Source organism: Dasypus novemcinctus, chromosome 20, assembly GCF_030445035.2.
Source record: "Dasypus novemcinctus isolate mDasNov1 chromosome 20, mDasNov1.1.hap2, whole genome shotgun sequence".
Lineage (NCBI taxonomy): Eukaryota > Metazoa > Chordata > Mammalia > Cingulata > Dasypodidae > Dasypus > Dasypus novemcinctus.
Window position 1 is genome coordinate 46,361,826 of NC_080692.1, and position 27,995 is coordinate 46,389,820.

General features: G+C 43.3%; 1 protein-coding gene across 4 annotated transcripts in view; it reads right to left on the reverse strand.

Annotated features, from left to right (window-relative positions):
* The window catches only part of BCAT1 (branched chain amino acid transaminase 1), a 96,679-nt gene that overhangs the window by 37,284 nt on the left and 31,400 nt on the right, over nt 1–27,995 (reverse strand). Inside the window, exons 2-7 of one of the 4 annotated variants that reach the window (XM_071210215.1) lie at nt 25,856–25,978; nt 23,954–24,224; nt 20,262–20,333; nt 9,729–9,929; nt 6,533–6,643; nt 4,253–4,372 (exon numbers count right to left, since the gene is read on the reverse strand). In XM_071210215.1, the coding sequence (XP_071066316.1) occupies nt 4,253–4,372; nt 6,533–6,643; nt 9,729–9,839 (342 nt within the window). In that variant the 5' untranslated portion in view covers nt 9,840–9,929; nt 20,262–20,333; nt 23,954–24,224; nt 25,856–25,978. The other 3 variants (XM_058282911.2, XM_004479930.4, XM_004479929.4) reach the window with 3 other exon arrangements.

The window sequence follows — 27,995 nt, forward strand, 5'->3', positions numbered from 1 at the left end:
GTAGCTGGAAAAGCAGACATGGCTCAAGTGGTAGAGCATCCGCCTTCCATATGGAGGGTCCAGGGTTCAAATCCAGGGTCCTCCTGACCCATGGGATGAGCTGGCCCATGTGCAGTACTGAGGTGCGCAAGGAGTGCCGTGCCACTCAGGGGTGTCTCCAGCATAGGGGAGCCCCACATGCAAGGAGTGCACCCCATAAGGAGAGCCCCCCCACATGAAAAAAGCGCAGCCTGACCAGGAATGGTGCCGCACACACAGAGAGCTGACACAGCAAGATGACGCAACAAAAAAAAAGAGACACGGTTTCCCAGTGCTGCCAGATAACGCAAGCAGACTCAGAAGAACACACAGTGGATGGACACAGAGAGCGGACAACAGGCAGAAGGGGAGAGAAATAAATAAAATAAATCTAAAAAAAAAAAAAAGAGTTTGTGATTGGGAGTTGGTGTAGCTCCCACGTACGAGGTCCTGGATTCAATTTCCGGTACCTCCTGAAACGAAAAGAGTTTGTGGTTGTGCACATTTCTGCTATTAGCTGTGGCCAAGGTACCTTTAAACAAATGTTCCAGACCCTGAGGAAAAAGGCCTGTGTCTGCTTGTCGGTGTGAGTGCTTTCACCTGCACAAGGAGTTCCTGAATAGAGGGTGAGTGGACAGGACAGATGCTCACCATTAGGACAGCCCAGCTTTCTGGAGGATTGCGAGGGCTGCTGCATATCCACTACTGAACCTGACTCATAATTTTAGCTTCTTCTCTGATGACGTGAAAATTTAGTAATTGTTCAGGTTAATGTTCTTTCTTATTTACCAGTTGATACCCAATCAGCAATAGTTTGAAACATCCTGGCTTTTAGTTTCTCTTTAAGGTTTTAACAACCTATAAAGAAATACTTCAGAAAACATTGGTTAAAATGAACCCCAAGGGAAGTGGACTTGGCGCAGCGGTTAGGGCATGTGCCTACCCTGTGGGAGGTCCGCGGTTCAAACCCCGGGCCTCCTTGACCCGTGTGGAGCTGGCCCATGCACAGTGCTGATGCGCGCAAGGAGTGCCATGCCACATAGAGTTGTCCCCTGTGTAGGGGAGCCCCACGTGCAAGGAGTGCGCCCCGTAAGGAGAGTCACCCAGCGGGAAGGAAAGTGCAGCCTGCCCAGGAATGGTGCCACACACACGGAGAGCTGACACAACAAGATGACGCAACAAAAAGAGACACAGATTCCCGTGCTGCTGATAACAACAGAAGCGGACAAAGAAGACGCAGCAAATAGACACAGAGAACAGACAACTGGGGTGGTGGGGAAGGGGAGAGAAATAAAATAAATAAATAAATCTTTGAAAAAAAAAATGAAAGTGAATCCTACTAAAAAAAAAAAATGAACCCCAAATCCTTTTTTTAATGAAGAGGCTTTTTATAATGAGATTCATTTTACTGTCAACTTTTAACTTCTTTTAAGAGGTTTAAATATTAATGTTAGCTTTGTTTTATAATGTGAACCCTACAGAAAAAATTGTTTTCAACTTTCCACCCATTGGGGCCCTCGTGTTTAAATATGGTCCAAAAATATAGTTTATGTTTTTTGTAATCCTAAATTTAAAAAGATCTTAGCAATGGGATTCAATTACTAATCAAAGAAAACTGGAAGATACATGAGGAATTGCACAGAAACCTTTGGTATAATATCTAAGCATCCACAAAAATAATTAAAAGCGAAAGGTCAGTTAATTACAAGTCATGTAAAGATTCATGGCAAGGCAAAGCACCCTTCGCAGGTATAATGAAATTCATAAACTGGTGGCAGCCACTCCCTAATGACATGGCAGCAACTGAATCTTAATGAAGCAATAATTAATGTTAGACCGTTTTATCACGGCCTGTGAAATGAACACAACACTCTGTCCTTAGTATGAAATTCAGCTTGCAAAGATACAAAAATTTCCATGTTGGTGCCTGTTCATAATCACTGGAGTAAACCATTATGGACTGCCAAGCATATATTTAATTCCTTTGACTTAATTACACAAGTCTTAGGGTGATGATGATTCTCTTGAAAATGGTTAAGAAATCTCAGGAGACTTTCTTTACGTGCAGAGTTCCAAATCTGATTTGGGCCCGGGCAGGCACCCAATATGTCTATGGTAGAACAGTGAGTGTTCAAATGCACAAGTAGTACCGTTTCAGGGAAGAGAGACCATGCACATGTGATCAGCTAGGTGGTCAGATCACTTAGTAAGTTACTGAACATACACTTGTTCATTTAAAGAAATCAGCAAACCTGGAAAGAAGACCCAGTTAGATTTATAATCTATCCATGAAAATAACAGGAAAGAAAAAGGAAAATGTCTGCCAGCAGAAGACAGAACCAAAAAAATCAGATAACTGACACATAGGTGGGCTTGAAATTATTCTAAGAAAGTGACAAGACGGAGGCCACCATGAAACCAAGTAACAAAAAAAGACAGATAAAAGCTGGTCACCCCTGAAAAAAGAATCCCAGCAAGCTGGAAGCCGCTGGCACCAATCCTCCAGCCATTAGCTAATATACCAAATGTAGCCACTGTAGAAAGAAAATGCATGGTAATTACCAGAATAAATTGTGTAACATCTGTGTGGTGCACAGTTTCAGTCCATATACTCTACTGGATGTTATTCATATCATGCCCATTTCTGAATTATAGGTAATTGTCTTTTCTGCCTATATCATTAATTAGAATATAAATATACTGACCAAATTAATAAATATTGTTCAGCTCAGCAACAAAAAGACAAACCAATTTTAAAATAAAAAAGGGAAAGGACTTAAAGAGAGACTTCTCCAAAGATATACTAGTAGGCAATCACCATAGGAAAAGATGCTCAACATTATTAGTTAGTAGGGAAATGTAAGTGAAAGCCACAATGAGATACTATATAATACCTACTAGGATGGCTATAATTTAAAAAAAAAAAAGGAAAATAATGAGTACTCGTGAGGATGTGGAGAAACTGGAACCCTCATACATTGTTGATGGGAAAGTAAAATGATGTGGCTGCTGTGGAAAGCATTTTAGTGAGTTCTCAAAAAATTAAACATAAAATTATTCTGATCTAGCCATTCCACCACTAGGTATATACCCCAAGGAATTGAAAACAGGTACTTAAACAATTACATTTATAAGCACATTCATAGCAGCACTATTCACAACAGCCAAATGGTAGAAACAAGCCACATCTCCATAGACAAATGAAAGGACAAACAAGTGGCATACGCGTTCAACAGAACATTACGCAGCTGTAAAAAGGAATGAAGTTTCTGATACAGACAACAACTCAGATGTAAAGCTTATTAGGGAGCCTGTACTCATGAAGTTCACTACCTAGAGTCTTAGTCTTTAGGTATATATTCTCATTGCCCTATGAATTTCCCTGCTTTCTGCATTCATACACTCCAGTAGAAAACCTGGTAATAATCCAATAACCAGGTAAAAAATGGAATGGCTACAAGACAGAGAAAAGAGCTGTCTCGACTCTTCTATTCCTAAAGATCTCCCACCCCCTTCATCTGTGACTGTGATATATAAAGAAAATCACCGACTTTCCATAAGGGCACTCTGCCTAGTAGAGGAAGTAGACAAGAGTTAGGGTCGTCCTATAACGTGTGACACCCACTCAAATGGCCTGAGCCACTCCAGGCACTTCCAAGTCCACGCATTCTTTTGCAAGGGCACCCAACCAATTGACGGCCACCAACCAGGTCTTAAGGTTGTGTTGCTTAAACCCACCGTACCAGCTCTTCAGGTTCCCTCCCTAACTCCCAACTGTGAAGCTTTTCAGCATTTTCTGTCTTCCCTCCACTCCCACTCCTTAGCAAGTAATTCTAAAACTACAGGAAAATGAAAATAAATGTAGCAATGCTCCCTTCCCCCAAATTTCAGAAACGTTACCACCTGTACCCTGGAGAAGGGCTGCCTGGATGAGAGGAATTATATCAGTAAGCTTGGAGCCACTAGCTTTGCTCATTGCCTACTCACTTATTCATTTACACACCAGCATTTACACTACAGGGCAGATACCACATGACCTGCAAAGCCTAAGATATTTACTATCTGCTCCTTTAACAGAAAATTATTACTGACCCCTCGTCTTGACGAGCACCAGAAGGACTCATTAAGAATGGTGTTGGGGGCTAGTTCAAACTACATGCTACAAGTTTCACACAAGAAGAAGCACTGAAAACTTGCCCCACAAAGTACCCCCAAACCGGAAGTCTGTTTGCACCTCAGTTCCGATGAGTGTAGGACGAATATAGAGGCTAGCAGATGTTGAATACGGGACCCATTCTTGATCCAATTTCACAAGTTGCTGAATACACTCTAAGAGCTCTTCCTTGTCAAATACCTGAAAGAATGGAAACCGTAATGAATGGAGGAATTTTCTCCCACTACAGCAATAAGAAAGGATTCCTATGGAAGTTTGACTGTTTAAAATTTAGGAAAGATAAGAAATTCGATCCCTACCTCTTACTGTACAAAAAAATCCGTTATCATTGGATCAAATACTTGCATGTGATAAAACATTAAGACTTATAATAAAATAAGGATTTCTTAAATAAGTGACATAAAACATAAATCATGAAGGAAAAAATTGATGAATTTTGACTATTTAAAGCTTAAAGACTACTGTTCTTCAAAAGATGTAAGAAACAACATACTGGGTTGAAGGTAGTTGTAGTATATGACCAACAAAGGATCATTACAAGAATATATAAAGATAGTCTGGGGATTAATGAGAGAGACAGATAACCCAATAGAAAATTGTGCAAAAGCAAAAGTTTTCAAGAAGAAAACTTTTTTCATACACTAGGTAAGTGGCAGCATGTAAAATAATTTAAGTAGTTTCTACTCACTTTGTAGAGCAGAAAAATTTACTTGAAGAGCTTGTGACCAGTTACCCAAGGAAGGAGTCAGAAATAAGCATCCGAATTGAGCTCATGACATCGGGACTTGTCTATCGCACTACTAACCCATACCAGCAATTGCAGCATACTCATGCCCCGGCAACTGGAAGTGCCCCTCATGAGACACACACTATCACCCTGTATCACTTGCTCAGATCTCGGGTATTATTGTCTAATGATAAGATTTAGTGGAAAGAAAATGATTAAAAATTTTAAAACTTGGATCCAATTTCTGGCTCTGTCACTGTGACCTTGGGCGCGCCACACAACCTGTCTGGGCTTTCATTTCCTCCTCTGTAGAGAGGCGCTACAAAAATGTACACTAACTACCTTCTTGACAGTGGTTCATTGCTATGATTCGACAGGCAAGGAAGGTGAATCCACATAACATGGTCTCTGTAGCAGAGGGGTTGTCCAGTAAATGTCACTCCCCTTTCCTTCAGCCCAATTTTAAGGTCTTTGCCCATGATCAGTCTGTAAGACGTAGAACGATGGGACTAGGACATAGTCCAAAGCACTTACCTGAGTTTCCTTTTTGCAAATATATTGCAGCACCTCAAGAGGGTGAAGGCTGAGTTAAAAATAAGCAGAGGAAGGAAGAGCCTGGCTGTGAAGGAGAAGCTACTTGACTCTAGCTGTCCCCAAGACTCCTCAATGGACAGCTTGGGCCAGGTTCCTGAAGGTCAGATGTACTGACTACGTAAAAGAAAGCAACTTCTTTGGGTTCAGAAAGGCAACCCCGCCATGCCTCAGGGCCAAAAAGCATCTAAATCACCTCCTGCCTAAGTGGGAACCTCAGGGCCTAAATCCAGCCTGTCTTCTAGTGAATTCCGCCCTGAAACAGTGTTACAGCCAGGATCTCGCAAACCTGAGTAACCACTTTAATATCCTACACATCTGTATGATTGTTTTCCAAGTTCACAATATCTGTAACAAAAATATATTTTAAAAAAAAATAGTATGGGTTGGGGGAAAAATACACCAAATGTAAGATAAGGAACATAGTTGGTAGTAATATTTTGACGATGTTCTAGAATAGTTTGTAACAAATGTTTCACACCAATGCAAAGAGTTGATGGAGGGGTGATGTAGAAGACCCCTGTGTGATGTTACGTATGTGTATTTTGTAAGTTCGCAACCTTTACTATACACTTACTGCTTATGCGTGTTCATGTATGAATGATATACTTCAATAAAAATTAAAGAAAAAAAGAAAACTTTATTTAAATAATTAATCAAATCACTGTCAGCAGCCAAAGCAATGAGGCAAAATACCCCTAAAATATCTGTGCTCACACCGTACTGTCCGTTTTCAATATTACAATTCACGTGACCTTTAAATTTTATTTATTTTAGCCTGAGGCATATTTTGCTTCCTCACCCTGTTTTCTCTCACATCAGACACTGATAATGCAATAGAAACATTGAGGAAAGACCAAATGATATTGGTTACTTCCTGGTAGTTTTACCTTGCTAATTACGAAGTAGACCAGAAACGATTTAATGTTCACACAGCTTGTATTCTGAGGTCCTTCCGTGGTAAACTCGGAGCGACCCATTACAGCCAGGGAAACACGGAAGACTCTCTACAGCTTACCTACCGGCAGAGTGGCTCTCACGGCCGATCGGTACATCCTAGCCATGTTGAGGTCTGGCCGAAACATGCGAATTTTATTATCTACGCCTCGAAATGCCTTCAATCCTTCAAATAACTGGAAAGAAAGGAGAAATGACTCTTACTTTGGGGAAAAACTAAAGGGAAAGAATCCCTGGGCCAAAGACTGACTTTCCTGGGAGTGCTCACTCCGTGGTAAAAAGCTGTCGACCTGAATCTAGAAGAGCCAGCAGGGCTTAGGGCTGGCTATGGAAACCGGGGTCCAGAAGAAATCCGCTTGTTACTGGAATCCAGGGGGAGCTCGGTCACCCTCTGCCTCGCAGGAGCCATGTTGCCAAGTAGCACGTCAGTGCACGGGGAAGGCGACCTCTCGAGCCACGGAACGGCGGCTAATGGCCCAGGTGACAAAGGTCGCCCCAAACTATGGGACACGTGTCCTGTCATTAATCAGCCTCACTGAAGCTCTGAACAGTGGGTGACCTGGATGTGACCAAAGCTGGCTCGGTCCCCCAAGTCACGGGGACAAGGCCGCTCAAGCAGCACCGCGGGGCGGCCATTGTCACCTTTCTCAGGCCACGCGCCACCGCGGGCACCGCCGGGGGCAGGCACCGAAGGCCGCCTAAGCCAGGCACGAACCAGTAATGGAGGGACAGAGAAAAGGCAGGAACCTTCGTGGGAAATTTAACACAGACTAAGCGATAAAACAAATGGGCTAAAAGAGTGGAGAGAGAAGCAGGAACTGGACAGCCAGAACCAGAAACTTACCTGACGGATGTGCAGAATCCCGCACAAACCAAACGCAGAGAACATATTCTTTTCACATGGTTCTAACGTAAGCCAGAAACCAACATCAGAAATAAAATAAAACTAGAAAATATCCACATTTGCAAAATAAGAAATCCATTACTGAATAAACCCGGAATCAAAAAAGAAATAATCATAGAAATTAGGAAACGATAACAAAAAGTAGGACCTTTAGAGAGCTCTATAGCCTTAACATGAGGGAAAAGAAAAAAGAAATGAAAATCGTACAGCACAATTAAAAAGCACAAATTAGATATAGTATTTATAAGTGCATATGCATCAGTGATTTCTGAATTATAAGAGGACTAAAGCTTCAAGCAGAAGATAAGGTGGTCAGATTGGACTCATCTGACAACCTGTGAAAGAAAAAGCTCCAGAAAAAGACATGTCATGCAAATACTTTCTAAAATAAAGCTGGTAAGATTATACTACTAAATATAAGACAAAATAGATTTTAAAGCAAGAAGCATTCCTAGAAATAAATACATAAACTTCATAAGGTTCCTTTTACTTCACAGTTTTAAATTTGCACATAATTAGTGTAGATTCAAATGTAAATAAAGGTTATATAATAATTTCATATATAGATGCAAAATATATAAAAAGATAACACAGTATGACTCAACTGGATTTATCCCTGGAATGGGGGATGACTGAACATTTTAAAAAATCAATTAATATGATTCATTATATTATTGGCTTCTGTGAAAAAAACGGTATTATCATCTCATTAGATACACTAAACACATTTAATAAAACGGAACATCCATTTATGATTTTTTAAAAAAGTTTCCTAGATATCTGAGGACAGAGAACTTCCTTAAGTGTTAATTGATATCTACAATAAAACTGCAGCAAACATTTTACTTAATGGTAAAATGTAAAAGCTTTCCTCTGGGAATATCATAAATTGCCTGCTATAACCACTTTTTAATTCAATATTATGTGAACAGAATAGAAAGGCCAGAAGTAATGAAACTTGAGTTTTGGGGGAAAAAAAATTGTCATGGATCATGACATAGATATGATTAAATATGTAGAAAATCCAGAAAAAAAAATTGTCCTCCAACTGATTTATATATATATATACAAAGCATAGATTTTTGTGGCTATTTCTGGACAGGGAAACCTTGCACGCCATTTGCATTTATAAATTTGAAGAAGTCAGCTGAACAGCTTCATTGGTCATTTTAGTGCATGCACTGAGGAGTAGCTGCTGGGCTGAGTTCTGCACAGGGGCCCTGGCTCCCTCACTTACCGCTCTAATCTCAGGCAAGGAACTTCACTTTCCTGAGCCTGCTTCTATAATTGAGATATAGTCATAGGCCCCAGGGTTAGTAATAATGGCTAGTATTAATTGAGTGTTTGATATATCAAGGCATGGTTTTATATGCTTCAATAAATTGCCTTATTTACCTTATTTTACTATAAGTAGGTATTGTGATTACTCCAATTTTATAGATAATGAAATTAAAAAGCAAAGTGATTAAGTGAATTTCCCAAGTTACGGAGGTCTCTACAGAGCAACAGAACTAGGATTTGAACCCAGGATGCCTGACTCCAGAACAGAAATGCTTAACCGAATGCATTCTCATTTAAGAGAACTAAACTAAATGACCCACTGAAGGTACTCAGTACCCTTCTTTGCACGTTGCAGCAGTTCAGGGCTTTTTCATCATTATCATTATGAATATTTACTGTCTTTAAGTCCCTTAATAGGTAGATCCTGGCTTATTTCTAGTACCTGCAGAATTCTGGGAATAATGTCCAGTACTTTAAAAAGGAGCAAAATAATATGGGGATCGAGAGAATAAGGGGTACGTTGTGCATTTGGCTAATTGTGTATCATGAGAACAGCCAGGGAAAGAATTCTCTAAATATTTTATGCTTATAATTATTGCAACTCATGCTTGAAGGAGGGCATTTAATTACATGTCCCTTAACATATGTAAATACACAATATTGCTAGTCATAAAAACATCCATTAACATCTAACCATAATATTGTATTCAATGACCCTTTCTCAGTCATTAAAAGACCTGAGGTGACTTAGTTAAATATGAACAGTATTAACTTTTTTTTAAAAGCAGTTTTATTGAGATATATTCCATACCACACAATCTATCAACAGCACTAGATTGTGATTGTAAGTTTTCCTACCAACTGTCCTTCCTACTTGCTCTAAATGACATTCTTATTGAAAATTCAAGAATATCTGAAAAACTAGTTCCTAAGACTTATTCTCAATCCAACTGTCTATAATTTTTTAAGACATTAATGATTTCCTCTAGTAGATATGATAAAGTGATTTCAGCAGATGGGTCACTTGCACCCATAGTGAAGTACAAGTATATCACCATGAATTCCCACATACTTACTTCCACTGCATAGTGGAAAGTTGATGAGCCAGGATGCAACGACAGGTTTTGAAAAGGTTTGATATGAGGTTTCTCCCATCCAAACTCTAGAGACCATTCCACTGTCAACATGTGATCCGTGAAAATAGTTCCAAAAACCAGACTATTCGGGTCTGGTTTTTCTTTTAAAATGGTGGCTGGTGTGATTATTAGATCTTTAGCCTGGGAAAGAAAACAAATCAAGACCATTAAAGAAAAGTGGGTCAACATCTGCTGTCTGGATAACACAAAAGGTAAAGAGACAGCTATAGCTTAAGTTTTTGGCCATTAAAAACTGAAATCACTTGACTTTTAAATGTTGGTAACCAATTCAAAGAGTTAACAATATGTGAACCAAACAAATCATTCCTGTGTTCGCAATTTGGACTGGTGTTTGAAATCTCTGCAGCATACAATACCTGTAAGAATATCAGAACTAAAATTCAGTGACATTGAAAAACAGGGACAAAATGGCAGATTGGGTAAAATGGTGCAAAAAGCAGAACACATCCCTTTCTCGCTCCCATCACTGGGCTCGTGCTGAGCATTTGGGAAAGAAGGAAGAGGTGTCTTCTAGGGTACAAACAACAGCACTCACAGTGGCTTCTCAAACTAAAATGAATGTCTTCAAGAGCTGACTCTACCTGTCAATGGTCACTGCTCTACCCGCAGCCACAAGGCCTCCGTACCCTACAGGTGCACTGCAGAACTGAAAGAGCGAAGCAAGTGTGTTCCCCTTGGAATACAGAGATGCGGAGAATGAAAACTCACCATACAAATCCTCTGTTCTGTGCTGAGGAAATAGTGAACAAAGGAACTTTTATTCAAAGAAAGATAAAGAAGAGTCATCAGCAACAACCGCATGGAGCGGCATCTTACCACCTCTCCCGATGGCCAGGTTGCCCTTACAAACAACCAAATGCACAGGAGAAGGAATCACAGACAACGCCATGGTTAGGAGAGCTGGAGGATCCAGACAAAAACCAGAGAAGGAGCTTTGTCATAACAGGAAAAGCAATATTAACCAAGGACATCCTTGCCTATTAACAGATGCGAAGACAAACTATACTTCTTTTAATACACAAAAATACTCATTTCCCCCAAAACCAAATACAGAATTTCAATCTGCATCAGCATTAACTATTTTTAAAGGATCTAATTACTTCGGAGTAATTCATTGCCTTACAGCTGCCTTAGTCATTTGATGGATCTTGAATGAAAATCAGTTTTATTTTTAGAGTAATATTCAGGCTGAAAGATGTATTCTGAAACAACAGAAAGCTCACATCATCATGAGCACAGAACATTAAAGCAACTTGTTACAGCAATTTTTAAGCTAATATGGTAATGCTACTTAGGAACATGCCACTAAATTACCAAATATGAATTTTTTTTTTCAGTTTTCCCTACCACTATTTAAATCCAAGTAAAGAAATTGACTTAAAACCTTCTACTCCATTGTGGTGATGAATGCCCAACATTGTGATTATACTGAAAGTCACTGATTATATACTTTGGATGAATCATACAGTACAGGAATGTATCTCCTAAAAACTGCTTTTAAAAAGAAATGAATAGGTGTGCAAGAATAGCCAGAAATGGCAGGGGAAGCAGAGAGAGATTGAGAGGTGACTGTTTGTCATTATTGTTATCATTGAAATAATGAAAATGCTCTAGTAATGATCGAAGTGATGAATGCACAACTATGTCATTACACCAAATGCCACAGATGGTACACTTCAGATGAAGTGTATGCTTTATTAATATGTATCAATAAAATTAATTTGTTTAAAAACAAAAACAAATAAACAAAAAAAAACCCTTTACTCCATTGCCGCATTATTCTCAATAGCCAGTAAATGGAAAGCAACCCAGGTGTTCCTCAGCAGATGAATGAATAAACAGAATGTGGTATATATCCACGCAAAGGGATACCAAGCAGCCAAAAAAAGAAACGAGTCCTGATCGATGCGATGACAGGAATGAACTTGAAAATATCATGCTAAGTGAATAAACCAGATGTAAAGGGCAAATATTAAGAGCCCACGTCTTTGAAATATCTAGAATAAGCAGAGCCATAGCAACAGAAAGCAAATGGGCTGCAGAAAGGGAGGAATGGGGAGCTATTTTCCTTAGTGGATACAAAGTTTCTGTTTTGGGTGATAAAAGAATTTTGATAATGGATGGTAGTCATGGTTGCATAGCATTGTGAATGTGGTTGATTCCACTGAATTGTACGTTTAAAAATGTTTAAAATGGGAAATTTTGGATTATATATACATTATCACAATAAAATGAAAGAAAATCCATTCATTTAAAGGTCTATAGATCCGCTAAATAATTTGATCCATGAATCCTATTTTTATCCTCTAGTCCAGGGGGTTGGGCAAATTGCACCTACAGGTCAAATGCAATCTGCCAGAGTTGTGTAGTGTTTTATAAATAAAGTTTTATTGGAACACAGGCATATCCATTCTTCTACCTACAAGAGCAGTGGAGTGGACTGGTTCTGACAGAGACCTGACGGCCCTCGAGCCTAAAATATTTACCACAAGGCCTTTAAGAAAGTCTGAGGCCCCGTGTCCTAGGCTATTTAGCCAGGAACTGTAACAAGATTATTCACGCTTCCATCCCCAAAGCTAGTACAGTCTCTGGCTGACAAAACAGGAACAGCTACCTCAAATGCCGAAAATATTTCAGGATTTGGCTGCTTTGAGAAGCCCTCCCTTATGAACGGAGATTCGCCCACAGGAGGTGGCCAGGATCTTATTTAAAGTTAAACAAAATTCCAACACAAGCTTTTTATTACATGAATGGTCTCACAGTGTTCTGGCATAATGAGGCAGTGTGATTTTGTTTTAGTTAGCTTGTTTTTAGTGGATGGGCAATTCTGGGCACGGAAAAGTTTGGAACCCTATCAATCACAAACAATTATTTTCCTCTACTAAATCTCCTAGTAGCAGTTTATTAGTAAAAACAGGAAGTAAGATACAAAACAATACACAGAAAGATGACGGTGGGTGAAAATGGACCTCTTCGTGCTTTTGAATTCTGGATACATCTTAAACTTTGCAAAGGAAGCAGACCTTGGCATTTTTTTTCAATGATAGAACCAATAACTTGAGCATGCTTCTTCAAGAGTAACACAGACGTTCACCCGACCTCCACCCCAGCTCCATGTCTATCTTCAGCTCATTCTCACACCAGGAGGATTTTTAAAGCTCTCCTCTAGTTCTTGCCACTATAAAATGAGTAAGTGAAAGAATATACACAACTCCAGTGACAATCTGAAAAAGAATATTTTAAAAACAAGACTATGGCTTCCCTCCTATGAAACAACTAGAGGGTGATTCTTTTGATGCGTTTCCAAACATATTGGGTGTGGAGTACACTTTTCGTGTTATTTTTTTTCTTCCCTGGATCCTTTAACTTCCTTGCTCATCTTTTCCTAGTCTCAATACTTTGCCTTGTTACTGACTCAGTAAACACTGCCTGCCCAGCACCGGGGCTCAACAGGGCACTAAGTAAACACAAGCCACCAAGCTGCACGGCTCTGCCCTCCCTCCCCATCGGCCACGCCAGGTGCCTCTGGCAGCAGGTGCTAGTCATTCACTCAACCTAGGACGTGAGCTTGCTGCTCTGGGTCCTGAGCAATATCATGGAACAAGGCAAGTCCCGCTCCCCTAATGAAAGGAAACAGAATAAAGACACAGGTAAGAATGTCAGGAGGTGAGAGTGCGAGAGGAAATTCAAAATTAGAGCAGCTTAAGGGGCTGCCGTGGGAGGGAGGATGCGTATTTCAGAGGGAAGTGTTAGGAAAGGCCCGTCTGATAAGGTGGCAACGGGACACAGGGCTGAACGAAGAGAAAAGGCAACCCACTCAGATATCCAGGGACAAAGTGTTCCAGGCAGAGCAAACAGTAAGCGCAAAGGCCCTGAGGTGCTCCACGAACAGCAAGGCGCCCAGGAGGGCTGCGGGGAAGGAAAGTGGGGGGCGTGGGCTGGTAGGAGGGAGGCACCGAGGCACTGTGGCTGTGGGAGCACGGCAGGGGCGGGCGAGATGACCGATCCCAGCACCTCCACTGCACGCTATGACTCTGCAACGACGGCTGTCACCTGGCTGCCGTATTCCCCAGGAATCTTTGCAGCAGGCTGCTGCCCATCAAAGCAGCCCTCACCCATCTCTCTCTTGCAGGCAATCTGAAGGCGCCCTTGAGGATAACACTGAAGGCATGGCCACCTGGATCTAATTTTTTCCTGATTTTCATGCAGGAAGGGGATAGGACGGTTTAACTCCTGATAAAAATCTGTGTCATGCTGGACTTTCTCCTTGAGTCCCGTCACCTCCTCCACACCTGTGCCTCCCAACCCTGGCCTCGCACTGGGATCCCCAGTGGAGCTTTTTTTAAAAAAAATATTTATTTGTTTATTCCCCCCCTTGCGGCTTGTTCCTTTCTTTGCTGTCTCTTCTGTGTCCATTCGCTGCACATTTTTTCTGTATCTGCTTGTCTCCCTTTGTTGCGTCATCTTGCTGTATCAGCTCTCTGTGGCGCACAGGCCAGCCTGCCTTCACCAGGAGGCCCCGGGACGCGAACCCAGGGCCTCCCATGTGGTAGGCGGGAGCCCAACTGATTGAGCCACAGCCACGTCCCCCCTGTGGAGCTTTGAAAAACCACGACTCTAGACCCCATTCAGTTTTGGATGAGCTGGAACCTCCGAGTGATGGGGCAGAGCAGGTATTTGTTACCTTCCCCAGGTGATTCTTCCAGGCAGACAGGGTTGAAAATGACACCACACTACACAGAAGCTCCTTGACTGATTCACCTGGGAGTTTTTGTTTTGTTTTTTAAATAACAAGGCCCAATGGCCAGTGAAACAGAATCTCAGGAGTGGGGCTCACATCAATGTCTATATAAAGCGTTATAATTAATGCTTTATATTATAAAGGGAATTATAATTCACAGGCCAGGCAGCTGAGAACCATTGCCTGAAGACATTCAAATCTCTACTTTGTGACTTTTTTTTTTTACTTTATTTTCATTTATCCCACCCCCCACCCCCCATGGTTCTCTCATCTACTCATTGTTTGCTCGCCTTCTCCAGGAGGCACCAGGAACTGAACCTGGGACCTCCCACGTGAGAGGTAAGTACCCAATGGCCTGAGCCACAGCCACTTCCCGTGGGCTGTGGTGCCTGCTGGCTGTGGCATCTGCGTGTTGCGGTAGGGGAGGCATCCGGCTCCTTGCAGCAGGAGGCGACATCTGCTCGTCTTCTATTAGGAGCCACCAGGACCTCTGTGTAGTAGGCGGGCACCCAACTGGTTGAGCCACATCTGCTTCCTTACTTTGTGACCTCTTACCTAAAGCCCTGACTCTCTTGCAATACATGTCCTTGGTTAACTCAAACTAAACATGTCTAAAATGGAACACATATTTTTTCCAAACCTTGGTATTTCTGATATTCATATTATTTTCTTTTTTTTACCTCTTAATCCTTAAACTTCCTTAATAAGAGTAATGTGTTGGGAAGTGGATTTGGCTCAATGGATAGAGCATCTGCCTACCACAGGGGAGGTCCAGGGTTCAAACCCAGGGCCTCCTGGCCCATGCAGTGAGCTGGCCCACGTGCAGTGCTGATGTGCGCAAGAAGTGCCGTGCCATGCAGGTGAGTTCTCTGCATAGGGGAGCCCCATGCACAAGGAGTACGGCCCCACAAGGAGAGCTGCCCCGCATGAAAAAAGTGCAGCCTGCCCAGGAGTGGCACTGCACACATGGAGAGCTGATGCAACAAAAAGAGACACAGATTCCTGGTGCCGCTGACAAGAATACAAGCAGACACAGAAGAACACACAGTGAATGGACACAGAGAGCAGACAACTGGGGAGGGAGGGGGTGGGAGGGGGGTAGGAGGGTAGGGATGTGGGGGGGCGGGGAAGGGGAGAGATATAAATAAAAAATAAATCTTTAAGAGTAATGTGGGTTTATTCTTTATTTTTAAATTTGACCATGAAGGAAAACTGAATAGTAAACATTCCCAACTACTGCCCTGTCTACCACATTGCCACGGCCCTCTGTTAAATTCTTTGCGTGTTTTCCCTCTATTTTCTTGGTATCTTTATTACTTTCAAGGTTATCAGTCTCAACATTCTCCCAAACCCCAGTTTCCCATATCAGTCATTCATCTGAGACACCTGCACTTTCAAAATATTCCTTTCATAAGTGGTTCCCTCTATTTCCACTGCCTCTTCAATGACAACTACCCTGCATGTCTTCCCTGTAACCCTTTGAGAACGTAACCACGGGCTCCTTCATGACCTTCAATGGCATGGACAGCAAACTGACCACAGACTCAAGTCCAGATACGTCAGCCCAGCAATCCAAGAGCCCCAAGTGTGACACTAACTTCCTTTTCAATTCGACCTCTGACCGATATCCTGCATAAACCTGTCTCTTATCATTTAGCAATGCATTCAGCTGCAAGTAAGTATAAAATAAATAGGAATTCGTCTTCTCACATAGCAAGTAAGTCTGGAGGAGACAGGCCTGGCAGCAGCTTGTAACATCAAGGCTGTGCCATTTTCTTTGCCTGACCCTCGAGGGCCCCACAAGCTGCTCCAACTGCAGTGTTAGCTTTAGCCATCATGGCAGAAAGGGGAGGAAAGGGCACTACCAGCCCGGCACTACCAGACACAGCTGTTCCCCAGAAATCCCGTTCTGCTCCACCAGTTAGAAATGTATCACAAGGACCTGCCCAGCTGGTATGGAGGCTGGAACTGCAAGTATGCCACCTGAGGCAGGGTGCAGCACTGCAAACAAAATCAGGGTTCTGTTAACAAGGAGTTCGGGAAAGCAGATGTGGCTCCAGCAATCGGGCTCCCGTCTACCATATAGGAGGTCCAGGTTTCGAACCCCAGGGCCTGATGAAGGAGAGCTGGCCCGCATGGAGTGCTGGTGCAGCAAGATGACACAACAAAAAGAGACACAGAAGAGAAATAATAAAAGACGCAGCTGACCAGGGAGCTAAGGTGGTGTAAGGGAAGGATCGCCTCTCTCGCACTCCAGAAGGTCCCAAGGTTGGTTCCCGGAAATGCCTAATGAGAATACAAGCAGACAGAGAAGAGCACACAGCGAATGGACACAGAGAGCAGAATATGGAGGGATGGGGAGAAATAAATAAATACATCCTTTATAAAAACAAGGAATCCGGGTGGAGGCTGTACGGCGGCTACACGTTGCCAGTGCCTGCGCCTACGGGCCCTTCCACAGAGCTCATGCCTTTGTTTAACGTGAAAAGACAGAAGGGCTCGGTTTTGGCTACAGACACCTTCTCCTCCCTGTAATTTCCCTGCTTCTAACACTGGACAGCCAGCGCCACCGTTTATTCTAAGGCCCTTCTCTCTTCCTCTGGCGTTAGGAGAGGAAAGCGCAGCGCTCCATCCGGCCCAGGAGTCTTTTGTGGCATCCTCTGTTTTTCAAGCTGTCTCACATTTGCTTCATTCACTTCTCATACATCCCCTTCTGCATACACAGCTCACCCTCCAAGAGGTGACGCTTGATTTGACTCTATAAAAACCCTTTTAACTTATTTGAACAATTGAGAATAGGGGTCATTTCTCTTTTATTACGTTTGCCTAACTCCCATGTAACCCCGTAACCAGTGTCCGGATCACAAAGGTCAGACCACTTCTGTTCTAAACGTGATGTAACTGCTGCACTAAACTTAGATTGATCTTCATGATACAGTTATCCACATAATAGACAGCTACAATTTTGAAGAGACATTTATACTTATGCTTTATAAAAGTCCATTCTTTCCTAGTTGCTACTAAATAAGAACCCACTTTAGAGAAATCAAGTTAGCTAATGCCAAAGGGAAGAATTACAGTTAAGTGTCTTTAACTTCAACTTAATGCTTTTGTAATTATAACTTTCTAATACGAGTTACATTTCTAAATATTGAATACAAATACTTAAATCAGAAGGGACTACTAGGTAAACCATTACATCCTTTTGTAATAACAGGTGATTTCCTAATGCAAATATTAACCCTCTAATTTTCTGAATTGTACATAGGATTATCTCCTATTCAGTTTTCTCAAATGCACAATTGGAGGGTTTCAGACTTTGATCGAGGACTCTTAATTTCCTTTATTTGAATTAATTTCTGTAATTCTGGATACTCAAAAAAAAACAGCTTTTGAGCTGAGCTCAAAAAGAAATTACCTTAAAATATCAAATCTAAACAATTAAGTGTTAAGGTTCAAATTCAAAAGTAAACTATTTTAATTGAAGGTGTGTAACTGACTGACTATATATGAAAGGCTTTCTCAGAAAGAAATTACTGTCATAAAAGAAATAAATTTTATAAATTATGTTTAGCAGTGTTCTCTAAAAACATTTTACTCTTCTGCACTTCTTTCCAAAGATGGATAAAAAGAACAGTATTTGTAAAATGGTACTTTCTCCTGTATAATTAGTCTCCTTCCAATGCCGCACCTTCTACAAGGACTTCAAAGTCACCCCGTTTCATGCCATGGGCTTGTGGAAGAAGCTGGGATGCCACAAGGACCAGACTGTGAATGGCAAGAGACACTGACAGAAAGAGAGCATGTGAAAGACAACCATTTCCTACTTCAAAATGCCTGGCTCGGTTAACATGTGCGCCCATGGCACGGAAGTGCACCTCGACTGGCAGTGCCTGCAGCCATGAGCCAGCGTTCAGCCAACACCTAGGTCACACCTGTGCTCCTTTGTATTTGCCACAACACTTAAGGTTTTCAAAGTCTAACTCCGCATTACAGCTCGATCAGAAATTTAATAGCTTTGCTCCCCGACAACTTCCTGCACATTTTCCCTACTCTGTTTAGAAAGCCTCTGGGGCTACGTCCTTTGGATATCCTTGGTATTTGATTTTAAAGAGTAGGTATGAAGAAAATTACAGATTGGGAATGTTGTAGTCTGGAGAACAAGGGGAGAAGCAATTGGAAGAAATAAATTGCTGATCTCTTTCAAACAAAGAGGGTCATCTAGTCCACAGAAAGATCCCTTAGCATACAGAAATAAGGCATCTCATTACTGGGCACAGACCACATCAAAACACGGGGCGAGGAGATGAATGGACACTATCCATGAGAGAGCTAAAACGCAATGTAAATGTAACAATTGTTATAAGAAAATGAAATACTGTGATGTCAAAAGCAAAAATGGTCCTATAAAATTGACGATTTTTCTCCCCAAAATTATCAATTTCATACACTGAGAATCCATCTACTATTATAACTCATGTTTTGACACCACTTTTTAACTAAAACCTAATACAGAGAAATAAGCAAACACAGAAGGTTATCTACATTACAAATTCATTCTTCACTTTGCAAAGTGTTCTTCTATGTATGAAGATCTTTCTTGCATCTCTTAGGCAATTGGGAAATTTTAATTTACCTATGCTCTTTGAGAAATTTATTTACTGTATAAAATGAGCCTTAGAGATTATCAAACAGGGGTGCCTTTTGGCTCATTCTTTCAAAGATCCATTTCTCCATACCCAAGCCCCTATTATAATGTGTTCACGCTAAGCCTTCACAGAACAGCAGAGTAGACCTATTACAGAGTTATGGAGGATATTATTTTTAAAGGGCTGAGAATAATATAGACAAATAAAACTCAGATACTTATGTTAGTAAGTGAATAACGCTCTTCTATTATATTTTGGTTTTAAAAAATTCCTTGAGAGCAGAGGCTTGTCTTAAATTAATTTTAGATTTCCAGCGCCAAGTACAGTCCCTGGCACATAGTAAGCTAAGCACCGGGTGTTTGTGAAATTGATGCATTTCACTCTCTGAAAGCCTGCCAGGATGTGAGCTCATTAGGACACTCTGTCCTATGGATGACAATTGACAGTAACTGCAACAAGCGGCAGAATAGCAGGAGGCACAGAGAAGCAAACCCTCCAGGGCTGCAGGGACGTGGGAAAAGGGGCGATAACGAGCTCTAAAGCAAACCATACCGCTTACATTGGGACTGTTTTGATTTTCAAAGTACTTTTACAGGATCACGGCATTTGGTCCTCAATTCTCAGTGAAGTATGACTATTTAACATATAAACCCCATCACCGAAAAAGAAAAAGGGAATGCAAGACCTTTACTGTAAAACGTCAAGCACTGCCCTAAGGGGGAAAATCACAAGGAGTGAACTTGTTTCCACCCACCTCTCTAGGCTTAGGCAATCAGATAAGGTCTAGTGTAATTTTTGCTAATTGATTATTTTCCCAGAAATACCGATTATTCTTGAAATAAAATAAACAATGAACTGCCAGATAATTTTAGATACGATGAATGTATTCCCTCTCTCCAAATGATTTTTCCCTAAGAGTGGAATTTAAAATGCGTAGTGGCATAGCTAAACTACGACATGACCCGCACAGTAAAAATTCCCCCCAAATCCCAACAACAACAGAAATCGATTTGGGCAGTTGAATGCTCGGCTGAGACGCTTACGCTCCGGCCGCCAGCTCACCCAGAAAGTCGCCGCCGCCTCTCCCGAGCCGCCGCCTCCGGTCCCCGCTGCGGAGCATCCGTGATGGCAATCCTTAAAGAAGAATTAAACCTCCATGAGGCAAAGCCGGGTGGGAAACGGGGTTCTGGGGTACGCAAGGTGACTCACCATTCCACCGTGGGCGCCCAGACCCCGGGAGTGGGAAGAGGGCGCCGGCACCCCCCGGGCGCTGCCTTCGCCTCCCCCTGCGCGGGCGGCGGCTTTTGTCCCCGCGCGCGGGCCGGGCGCCGACCGGGTCACTTCCAGGTTGGCCCTCCGGGGCCGGGGGTCGCCGGGGAGAACGAGGAGGCGGTCGCGTCGCGGCGAGCGGGTCCGCAGCGCACGCCGGGGTTTAAGCCATGGCCGGAGGAAGCCCCGGGCGCGCGCGGCCTCGTGCCCCCGCCGAGCGCTGGCGCACAATGGGACCCGGGCCGGGCGCCGCGACCCGAGAGCCTTTTCCCAAGGGCAGGGGCCTGCGACGCAGGCGCGGGACCGCAGATCCCACCGTCAAGGGCGCCGCGGGCTGGACTCGGGGCGGGGCGGGCTTAAGAGGCAGGTAGCGCTGCGTGGGGGCAAATTGGGAAACGGTGCGGGCGTCACATCAAGGGGCTGAAAGCCCCAAAGGCGCGAGGCCAGGAGGCGGGAGCCCAGGAGAGGGAAGACGCGGGCGGCGGAGGCACGGGGCCACGGCCGTGGCTTCCCGCAGCCCCGAGATTCCGCGGCCAGCGCTCCCCCGAACCCGCCTTCCAGGGGCCCACTCGGCCCGCGGGGCCCCTCGGGCGCAGTGCCCAGGCTGCACCTCTCGATCGCGGGCGAGGGTGGAAGGGACGCCCGGGGGGCGGGGGGCGGCGGGGCGAGGGGAGCGGGGTCGTGCTGAGCCCCGGCTCCCACCCTCCCTCCCCGCGTCCGCGGGACCTGCCGGCACCTGGCGCGCGGGGCGCTGCGGGGCGCTGCGGGGCACGGGACCCGGCCCGGGAGGCCTCCCGGGGGCGCGCTCCGCCACGCTCTTCTCCCTCGCCTCCTGCCGGCACCGGGGGCAGGGCGGCGGCCCTCCTCGCCCCGCGCCTCCGCGCCCGGCCCCGCAGGCGCCCCCGGCCCGGCCCCGCAAACCTCCGGGACGTGACTTGACACGAGGGCGGCTCTCCCGCCGCCCGGGATGACACCCACAGAAGGCCATTTCTGCCGCCTCTCCCCCCGCCCCACGAAGGTCCGCCGCGGGAGAGGGGCATTTGCCCGCAGGCTCAGCTCCCACCCCCGTGCGCGCTGGTGGGGGGCGGGGGTGAACCCGGGTTTGGGATCACCGGCCTCATGTTCCCTAGCAGCTGGGTTTGCCCCAAGACCCCGGGGTCACCTAGACGCGTCCAGCCCACCTTTCCACGTAAGGTAACGAGCTCCCGGTCGCCCCGTTTAGGTGATTTGCTGGCGTGGGCCTGTGATAGTATTTTGTTACATTAAAAAAATATGAGGTCCCCATATAGCCCCCACCCCCCTCAGCCCACTCCTCCCACAACAACCTCCTCCATCCTCATGGAACATTCCTTGCATTTGGTGGATACATCTTGGAGCACTGCTGCACCACATGGATAGGGTTTACATTGTAGTCTACACTCTCCCCCAGTCCACCCAGTGGGCCATGGCAGGACATGCAATGTCCAGCATCTGTCCCTACAGCACTACTGTGACAGTATATAGGAACAGGCCTGGTGAAGTGACGGCTTCGCTGCCCTGCGAGTGGAGGCGGGCAGGAGAAAGACTGAAAGAGCCACCCACTCCCCTGCTGTGCGCGCGCACCCTTCGTGGCCTGTGAATTAATAGGAAGTGGTGATGGGGTACCTTGATCTTGGGAATGGGAGAGGGCCGTTTATTTTAGGTCGGAGGGGTTAAATCCGTCTGGTTTTAATGGAATTGATTTCCTGCCAAAAAAAAAAGTCCTCATTCATTCTTCCCTCCTCTCCTGCCCCTGCCCAAGGCACAGGAGCCCTGCAGGCCACGTGACCCACAGCACGTGGTGGGACCACAGGGGAACGGGAGTCTCTTAAAGGAAATTTGAAAGCAAAACAAAAAACACCCGGGCAATCCTAGAGTCCCCAGTGTTGCAAAATCCATCCAAGATTTTAGCATAAGAAACTCTTAGTCACCAAGTTGGAGGCTATTTATTTGCAGTTGAGAGGCCTGTTGGTCTATACCGGAGAAGCATTCAAAACATGAAGTTTTCTGAAGACACTACACATATTGGGCAAAAAGTCCGATGTTTTGCTGTTTCAAGCGCTACCTGTAATTGCTCCCTTTCCAATCAGTCAACGCATACATGGTACAAGAATAGTATTTTCTAAAGAAGTAGCACAGGGTCACACGGGCCTAACCTTTCCTCCCCTTCAGAGCGAAACTCTGTGGAAGTGTCTTCTCTATTAACTGCTTCTATTTGCTCCCTGCTTCAAGTGACTATAATGTGACTTCTGTCCAATGATTCCACCCAAACAAGGTCCCTAAGACCCAAGGCTTTGGGTCTGCTTTTTCACACTGCCCCAATGTGCTGATGACTCCCAGATCTGTAGCTCTAAGTATCTGCCTTTTGCCAAGGCCCTGGGCCAGTGCTGGGGGAGAGCAGTGAGCTTCTCCTCATCATCGTGGATTGCCCCAGGCCAGAGAGAAAAACATTAATTGTGTTCAAATGTAGCTAATCCCAGGAACAAATGTAAAGCTGCAGATGAGACAAGTGCTACCAGAGCCTCTAATAATGGAATGCAACCTAGTCAGATGGGCCTGGAGAGGCCTTCCATCCTTGAACAGGATTAGAAAAATCAACTAAGAGAAGGAGTGGAGACCATCCCGGAAAAAAGTGCATTCCAGGTGGAAGGAACAGCTCTGAAGAATGAAGGAACCAGGCGGTTACAAGGGATGGAAAAACTGCCAGAGGGGTTGCACTGGAGAGAGGCAGAGGGTCCCCGTCCAGAACCAGCCTATAGGGTAAGCATGGGTCCAGCTATTTAGCCTATACGTTAGCTATACTAATGGCCTATTGTAGTAGAATTTGAGAGAGGTTTAATTATTTGTGTATAGAGAGGCCAGGACTCAGGAATGATTTTGAGAAGGAAAAATGGTTTATTGACGACCGGCTGGACTCGGGAGCTTTCTGTTTCAATCCTGAGCCCCGAACAAGACTTTTGAGTTTCTTTTATACAGAGAGTAAAGGTTAAATGGTCCTTTTGTTTCAGTTCTCAAGAGGCTTGAATTAGCATATGTATCTTCCACATCTTAGGTAAACTTTTAGCATGGACCTCAGGCATTCTAGATAAGCTTTTAGCATGTTTGGTTTGCATTTCCTCTGAATACTTAAAGTTTATAGACCTTGCATTGTTAAACTGTTTCCTGGGACCGGAGTCCTTGCCATGGTCACCAAGGCACCCCACACCCACAGCCACAGATAGTTTAGGTTATCTCTGAAGAGACAAAGAGCCTCCCACCCATAGCCCACATCATTTCCCCCCTTTGCCAAAGTTTAACTTGCTACACTTTGGCATAATTATTGTTGGAGCTATGAGGTGGATGGCTGTTTGTTGTTTTGCTTGATTATTTATTAGTCTTTAGTGTAGCATCCAGGACTTTGTTTTTAGAAGTTTAGAAGTTTTTATTCTGGACAGCAGAATCCTGGGGCAGGGTCCCCCTGCAGTTACCTTGGGGCCACCGGTGCTCTCGTGGATTTCCAGTCAGGTTCCAGATCCATCTATTAATTTTCTTTTACCCTTAAAGAGTTTACACCTTTAATCTAAAAGGGATGCTGAAAGGAGACGATCTCTTTTCTGTAACTGCTTCTTGCTGGCCATGGGTTGTAGTTATTGCCTAACAAGGTGTAAACCTTTTATTTTATTTTAGCTGGTGGAAGGTGGATCTGGCATTCTGTACGAAGTTGGATGAAGTTTTCATATGGTTAATAAGATGTTCACTCTGAAAAAAACAAACTTAATTAAAAATTTGGAATATCTGTTTTTAAAAGAGGACATTGGATTACAGAGGTAGACAAGATTAGGTGCCTATAAAGATGGCACCCCTTTCTAAAAGCTGGTGGGAAAGTATAAGTCCACCTTATTCTATAGACATGTTTATTAACTGTTTAGAAAATGAATTTACTAGGAATCTAACATGTCTAATATACCTTTGCACTTGATTCAAAATAGAAAAGATAACATTATAATTATTAGGCATATATTTAGTACAGGATAAAAGTATAGCACTTAATATTAACTAATGTATTATTTAATGCATAAGAATTCAGAGTTGCAATTATTAGTTTTAAGTTTCAGGTTTGTAATACTTTACATGTTATCTCTCCATGACAGCAGGCCATAATGCCAATTGTGTTTAAGTTTTACTTAGAGTATCCTGGTATCATGGCTCAACTTAGCATGTTCTTCACACAGTGAGCAAGTCGCAGCATTGTTGATCTTAGAGAGATTTTCCAGTATTCTACTAGCCTGGTGCATGGTGCTCTCTGGCACTATGGAACAGTGCTAGTCTGGAGGTGATGTCTATTGTACACTTGGCTGTACCAAGTCATCATTGGCTTCTGCAGGAGCTTGAAACTGCAATGTAGTTTCCATCGACTTGAGGAGCAGAACCAGAGGCTGACATAGCAAATATTTTAATTGAGGGGTCAGTGACCAGCCTAGCCAATAACTCACATGGAGAGGCAAAATGTAATGTATACAAGGCCTGGTTTGAATGCACAAAAGAGTTTGACAATGTTAAAGTTTATTCCTTGTTTTTTATATATATTTTTAAAACAATTTAATGCAATACATTATATATCAAATGATTGTTTACTTACACAATTTTACCATGAAGATAACAGTAGGTACTTTACTTTAGTAATAGAGGGAAAAAAATTATTTTTCATTGTTAAAATGAAAACAGAAGATTTCCAATAGAATCAAGATAACTTTTTATTACCATTTACTTAAATATGCACCTTGCGGTGGCCTTCAGACAGGTTTTATTACCACAAAGTTGTTTTTTTGCAACCAATACCAATCTAAGTTTTTAGTTAACAATGACTTCTAAAACTAGAACTGTTTAAACATTTTCAGTTTTGAAGATGTTTTACAAACTTTTATAATTGACTACAACCACATTGACTAGTTACTTTACATTTAAATAAACTTATTAAATTACAATTATCAAAGAAATTTACTGTATTTATTTAAGAGAGCATACTACAATCTTTTTCTTTTAGCTTAATTTCACCAATGTGAACTTACAATTTCCATTACTCTAAAGATTTTGTACATATAACGTTAATTTAGTTTATAAGTTAACTATGGGAGATTACACTCAAGATAAATAAAATTGAAACTATTACAGTTTATGCAAGGAATGTTCTCTTTTTATCTTTACAGGAAGCTAAAACTTTTCCTTTGTTTAAGTTATGAAAATGAACAATTTTTAAAAGCATATTGACTACCAGGTTTCAAAACACATTACACAATTACTTAATTTGTTTAATTATAATCCAGGAAAGATTTCTCTATAGTTTTTATGGACTTTACTTACTGAAATTTGTCAACAGAGCCACTAATTACCTTTATTATTGTTGGAAAGAAAACTTCTTCTGGAAGAAAATAAGGCTCACTTGATTGTGGAGAAGAAAAGAATTTATTTCCAATCTTGCAAGAAGAGGCGCAGAACCAGATATGGCTGGCGCCCTGAACAAAGAAAAATGACACAATTTATACCTCTAAGCCTAGCACGCAAGCTTTTTCTCTATTTCTCCATAGATTGGATATTTTAGAAGTTACAGTTTATCCAAGAAGATTTAATTTTCCTGCGCAAAAGTTTGTGATTTAATTGTGATTTAACCACTTCCTCCATTACATTCTAACCATTTTAGTTTTTACCTGCTCCCCTTTGTCAAATAAGGAATGGAATTTAGTGCTGAATTGGTATTGACTTAGTTCTTTCTTGGGCATCTTTTATTGCCTATAGGACTGGCTTAACCTGGTTTCCTTTGTTGCTGTTTAACCCGGGAGTGGGAGACTGAGGCAGTAGGCTGCCAGCTTACATTAATATTTCCTTCCTTTATGCGAAAACTAAACTAATCTTTGTTTTTTACATTTTATGGCTGACAAAAGGTTTAAACTGGGAAATTACAGGGCAAACTGAATCTTAATTCCTTAGCCTAGTAGATAGTATCTGCCACACCTAGTCTTGCCTTCAAAGCTCTTGCAAAGAGGAGGCCCTTTCCCAATAGTTTCTATAGTCAGATTTCTATATGACTTTTTTATCCTGCTTAGTCTAATTTGGGTTCCAAGAATATTTATTCACATATATAACTGTATATTTAATTTTTAACAATTTGAATAGAGTTCTTTTAGGAATTTTCTCTTGTTAATTTGCATTATTTTATATACTGTTTAGCTTAATTTGGGTTTCAGAAATATATATTACTTTATAACTGCATATTTAACCTCAATTTGAGCAAATAGGCAGACATGAATAGTTTGACACAAAAACATAACTGCGGTCACCCCTCGGGCTGAAGCGTGGTTTGCTGGCCTGGCAGGGGAGCGGCCGCGGTAGGCCAAGCCGCTGCCCCCATAATAGGGTGGCTGGTCGGACTCACCGCCACCCCTGAAGGAAGCTCGGCATGGGCGCAGAGTGCCCTCGGGTCTCCCCTTCTCGGCAGCCATGCTTCCGCGGCTGCCCCTCCTCCCGGATGGCGCCACACGATGCCTGTGGGGCGGCACCCTTCTTCTTCCTTCTCCCTGTGCAGGCGCAGGGCGGAAAATTCCAGTCTGCCCTTTTCCCCTCCCCCGACAGCAGCAACAGCCAGGCGTGGGCGGAAAAATCCAGCCCGCCCTTTTCCCTTCCCCCGACAGCAGCAACAGCCAGGTGTGGGCGGGAAACTCAAGTCTGCCCTCCACCCCAGCAACAGCAGCCACCAATCCCTAAACCCTGCCCCTTCCCCCAGCAACAGCGACAGCCAATCCCTAACCACCACCCCTCCCCCGTCCAGTACCACCCACTGACCTTTCGCCGGCAACCAATCAGAACAGGGCGTGGCTTCGACCAATCAGCCTTCCCCAGCCCCTATAAAACTGTTGCCTCTCCCTCAGTAAAGTGGACTTGCGTGTTTACCTTGTCTCCGCGGTAGTTCTTCTGCCATGCGCCCTCCAGTCCTGAGAGCCCCCGACAAGGGCCTGGCCTCCCTTGTCCCCAGTTCGTCACCTGCTTCTCTGGGCGACCCCTTTGTCGTCGGCTTTGCCGGGCGACCCAGTCAGCCGAACCGCGCAACCCCTGTGAGACCGACCCCTCGTCTGCTGCCGGACCGACCGCTCATCCCAAGTGGGACCGACCCCTCGTCCGCAGCCAGACCCCACCTCTACCGACCGAGCAAGCCGCCGCAATAACTTTAGTTATTTTAAACTTCTAATTTTTACAAAACAAGTGTGACTGCAAAACATTCCAAAGACTCCTGAAACTTTTCTTAATCTGCACTATGACTGTGCAGTTTTACACTATGACCATGCAGTTTTACACAAGAATTCTTCTTAATTAATGGATTGTAACCAAAATGTTCTCAACGCTTTAGCACCATTTTTTGTTTCAGAACTTTATATTTTACTTTGAATTTAGCAGAATTTTGGATAAGCAAGAAGATTAATTCTATGTATATTTACTGAGGCTATTTGAAGCCTCAGGGAGACAGACTGGTTTCTCTCA